Source organism: Phoca vitulina, unplaced genomic scaffold (assembly GCF_004348235.1).
Source record: "Phoca vitulina isolate PV1807 unplaced genomic scaffold, GSC_HSeal_1.0 scaffold43, whole genome shotgun sequence".
Lineage (NCBI taxonomy): Eukaryota > Metazoa > Chordata > Mammalia > Carnivora > Phocidae > Phoca > Phoca vitulina.
Window position 1 is genome coordinate 7,667,232 of NW_022589746.1, and position 4,688 is coordinate 7,671,919.

At 33.3% G+C, this 4,688-nt stretch overlaps 1 protein-coding gene across 3 annotated transcripts in view; it reads left to right on the plus strand.

The window, feature by feature from the left end:
• Nucleotides 1-4,688, plus strand: part of RYR2 (ryanodine receptor 2) — a 739,460-nt gene that overhangs the window by 370,961 nt on the left and 363,811 nt on the right. For all 3 annotated transcript variants that reach the window (XM_032430318.1, XM_032430320.1, XM_032430321.1), the window contains one exon: nt 3,153-3,317. In XM_032430318.1, the coding sequence (XP_032286209.1) occupies nt 3,153-3,317 (165 nt within the window). The remainder of the gene's footprint in view (nt 1-3,152; nt 3,318-4,688) is intronic.

Here is a 4,688-nt window from a genome sequence, read left to right on the forward strand (position 1 = left end):
TCTTAAAAAAAAAAAAAAAAAAAAGCAGTCTTATATTGAGATTGGAAAATTTCTGTTAATCTACTTTCAACTTCATTGACTCCTTAGCCTGTAATTCCAAGCTGATGTTAAGCTGATCCAATTAATTTTGTATTTCAATTATTGTTTCCATTTTGCAAATACATTTCATTTTATATAGTTTCTATTTCTCAACTGAGATTCCCATCAGTTTATTCATTATGCATATGTTTTCCTTTATGTCCTTAAATGTATTTTATATTTATAATAGTTGCTAATTGTAAGGGCTATCTCTGCATCATTTCTATTACCTATTACTATTTTTTCTTTGGTATGGGTCACATTTGGTTCTGTTTTCTTAATTTAGTGTAGATCACCTTTTGTTTTTTTATATGTACTTATTTTGACAGTATACCCTGGATATTAGAAATGGTAGGTTATAGAGACTCTTAATTTTGTTAAGGGTTTTTGGTTTTTGTTTTTTTGTTTTTGTTTTGTTTTGTTTGTTTTTTTCTCAAGAATGATTTTAGTTTCAGCAAGCTATAAGTTAACCCTGTTGGACTGAATCTCCAGTTTTGTTCTCTCTTTTGCAGTGGGCAGTGGCTTGTATTTCTGCTCACTCATTTCAGCTTTCATCTGCTGTCATTCTGTGGGGCATTGTTTAGCGGTCAGCAAGAATTTGGGTGAATTTTATAAGCAGACTTTGCAGATACTTTTTTGGTCCAGCATTTAGCTCATCTAATTTTCCGGCTGCTTGTGAGCCCTAAAGTATTCTCTGATATCTCAAGCCAGTAAAGCAGCAGATTTCTTCTGCCTGATGTGCAGGCAGATTGGGCAGGGTACACGCCCCACAGCAAAAGGCAGCTTTTAAAAAAATCACCTGGGTACTCTTTTCCTCCAGAGAGAAAAATATTCTCCAGTTTCTCCCTGCTTTTGGTCCCTCTCAAGGATCTTCAGACACATTCTGGAAAGTATTTTTTTTTTCTAAATTTCATAATTATTATCTATGGGAGGATTAGTCCAACTTAACTGCTCTGTCATTTCCTAAAGCCAGAGTAAATAAAACAAAAACAGAAACAAAAGAATAAAAAAGTGATGCCAAAACCAAAAGCTGCTAATTTTGATATAGTGTAGCTAATACAGAGTATTAGTAAAATTATTACTTGCCTAATCTGGACACTGTATTTCTAGTAATATAGGCTAATTTTATGTTAGAGGCTTTTAGGAGTTGTCACATTCTTGACTCATGTTATGCTTATGCGTATAGTTGTTCAAAGCATCTAGATTATTCTCACCTGAATTTCTCCTTCTCTTAAACCTAACTTACAGAAAATGACAGGAAATAAAAAGAGGAAAGAACATGAATGGCCTTTGTTCTTTTACACAGCAAATAATCATACTTTACTTTTTTCTAATGTTACTTTAGCAGTTCTTCCCTCACCTGAGGATCAGAGATAGTTACTACAACAGTCTTCATGAAATGTCATGATTAAAACTTCTAACCCAGAGAGTGATGTGAACTACTTAATAAAAACCGGACAAAGCATAACTTTACAATTAGTAATTGTGACTTCTCAAAACACAATCCAAAGTCTATAAATAGACCACCAACTAATTCCCTTGGATAAAAGAAAAACAAAAAGTTAGAATGTTAGAGGCTCATTGTTTTATTCTGAGGAATTACATTGTTACATTTTCCCCTAGAATTTAATATTCCCATTGATAGGTTTGGTGTAAGTGGATTAGTAGTTTATCTTCTTTGATAGAATGAAGTTGGAATGGCTTAATTATCTGTTTTATTGCAGATTCTTAGAATAGTGTTTCAATTTATTTGCATAATGGTTAAATCAACTTATAATTGTATTCATTTTCTTATATGACCTTGACTTATTGTATTAAGAATTTAAATTCATTTTAATTTTCAAATGTTAGAGGGTTCGTAATCATTTGAGTTATTAGTACAATGTGCAAATGACATGAACAAAATCTGTCAAAATGTTGTTTTCCTTGAATCATTCCTTTTTGTATAACAGCTATAAAGTTTACTGCAACCTAATCTCAAAAACATTTGTGTAACTATTAGTAATTTCCAACTAATTGTGTAACTATTACTCCAAACTAATCTTCAAAAACATTTGTGTAACTGTTACAAAAGCCAAACAAGGAAAGGCACAGATGAAATTTAAAGTAAATTTAACTACACAGGGAGGTACAGCAACCAAAAGAACATGAGTTTGTTTGTTTGTTTGTTTGTTTGTTTGTTTTTTGCTGTTATTTTAAGGACTGTATAGAACTTGAAGACATCATGTGTGCCTGAAGACCAGAATTAAGTGTGGGAGGGAAAACTGAAAGAGCGTGTTGAAGGAGGAAGCATTTAAATAAGTAGGGACTTGTATATTTAGTGTCAGAGGATTGCTTGTTTCTTCATAGCACAAGGAGTTTACCCTAGTAGCTCCGAATAGTTCTGTAGAGTCCACATTGGAAGTTGTAGTTGTGGAAACTGAATGATAGCTTTGATCAGTTCAAAAGAAATCATCACTATTATTAACATCCTTAGTAACATCTCCATCAACATTATCAACACCATTTTCACAGTCAGAATCATTAACATTTATGTAAGTGTTTATTTTATCCCGGGCACTGGGCTGAACACTTTAAGTGCATTATCTCATTTTTTCTGATACTACGGGCGAGATACTTCTGTTAACTTTATTTACAGATGAGAAACCCAAGGCTTAAAAGATTTAGTTAAATTGTCTTAAGGTCACAGAGGTAATCCGTGGCAGAGATTGAACTCAAAACTGGATTTTCTGTTCCCCTAAACCTATGTTCTTAACCACCAATAATGAAAAAAAAAATCTGGAAAGAATATGAAGCCTAAGCTACTAATTTTAAGATCTCTAGTTTGGAGTTTGCCATTAAGCAATATAAAATTTTATGTTAGGGCCAAAATAATTTTCTACCAGTATGAATAATTCAAGGTCTGTTTATTTATCTTTATAATTTCTCACTTTGATTTTCAGTATCAGTTGAACTGCTGGAATAGAGTATTTGACATTATTATTTTAAAGGATGTCAGACGGCTGAATTTTTCAAGGAACATATTTTTAGTATTTTTAGGACTTCTGCTTATCCTTTTTTTTTTTTTTCCTTAGGAAAAATTGGATGTAGGGGTGAGAAAAGAAGTCGATGGCATGGGGACATCTGAAATAAAATACGGAGACTCAGTATGCTATATACAACATATAAATACAGGCCTGTGGCTTACTTACCAGTCTGTGGATGTGAAATCAGTGAGAATGGGATCCATACAACGTAAGGTAAGATTATGTAAAAACGCAACTTATAGCCGCCATTTTGTATGACAAAAATACACAAACGCAAAACAACAAGACTTTGAGCTACCTGCTAAACATGCGAAAAGGTCAAATCCCACCACAATAATCTCTTTGGTTTTTGTGAGGTGAACAATGCTGGATATTACATCATGGCTTTAAATATTAAGCCAAGAAATATACTCTTTTCTGGATTCTAGCAGTCTGCCTACTTCACTTTGTTCTCCGTGCTCCTGCCAGGGTTATGTCTCTAAAATGCAGGAGAGCTCATGCACTCTACCTAATTAATTACTTTAAATTTAAAGGCTTATACTTGATTAAGTTATTAGAAGATTTTTGTGCATGTTTGGGAACTTAGGTATGTGAATGTACTTTTCCAACGCTAAATGCCATCAATTCTAAAACAAATCAAGTATTTTCACTAATAATTTGGTATCAAAATCAAGATATTCTGTAAGTATAAAAAATAAATACACTGGATTTTGAAGGCAAAGAACAACAAAAAGAGAATGTTAAATATTACTTCATTAATAGCTTTGTTCTGTTTATTGGTTGAAATAGTATCTTGGATATATTAGGGTAAATCAAATATATAATTAAAATTTTACCTTTTTAAAAAAAAATTTTTTTTGATGTGTGTTCTAGAAAATTTAAATTTACATATTTTAGAAACACTTTCTGCCACCCCTTCTCATCCACCCCATGCTTCCTTCCAATTACTACCACCCCGAAGGATAAATACTATCACTGCTTGTGATACTGGGGATGAGATTTGTGCAGGACTTTTTATTTCATTTTATGGATGGTGATTTTTTTGGATTTGTCGTACTGCATCCTATATTGTTATACATCAATCTTTACCAGAAAGGTAAACATTCAAAGTATGATTGCACAAATCATAAGGAACAGAAAGAGGGAACAAAGCAAAATTCTTAACTCAGATATGACTTTCTGTGAGCTCTTATCTAGCACCATATTTTTGTTATAGCTTTTATTAAGAGTTGAATATGATAAATGGTTATGGGAAAATATAGGTAGAAATGATAACATGTAGACACATTTTAAAAATATTTATTTGTTTGAGAGAGAGAGAGAGTATGTGTGTGTGGGGGGGGAGGAACAGGGAGAGAGAATCTCAAGTAGACTCCCCGCTGGGTGCAGAGCCCAATGCAGGGCTCAATCCCAGGACCCCAAGACCATGACCTGAGCTGAAACCAAGAGTAGGACACTTAGCCCACTGAGCCACCCAGGGGCCCCGTCATATTTTTGCAAAGATAGAAATAAGTTTTAATCAGAAGATCACTAGAAACTTCAGGTGCCATTTCCCCATTCTCTATACTTAAGTGGTAAGTGCAA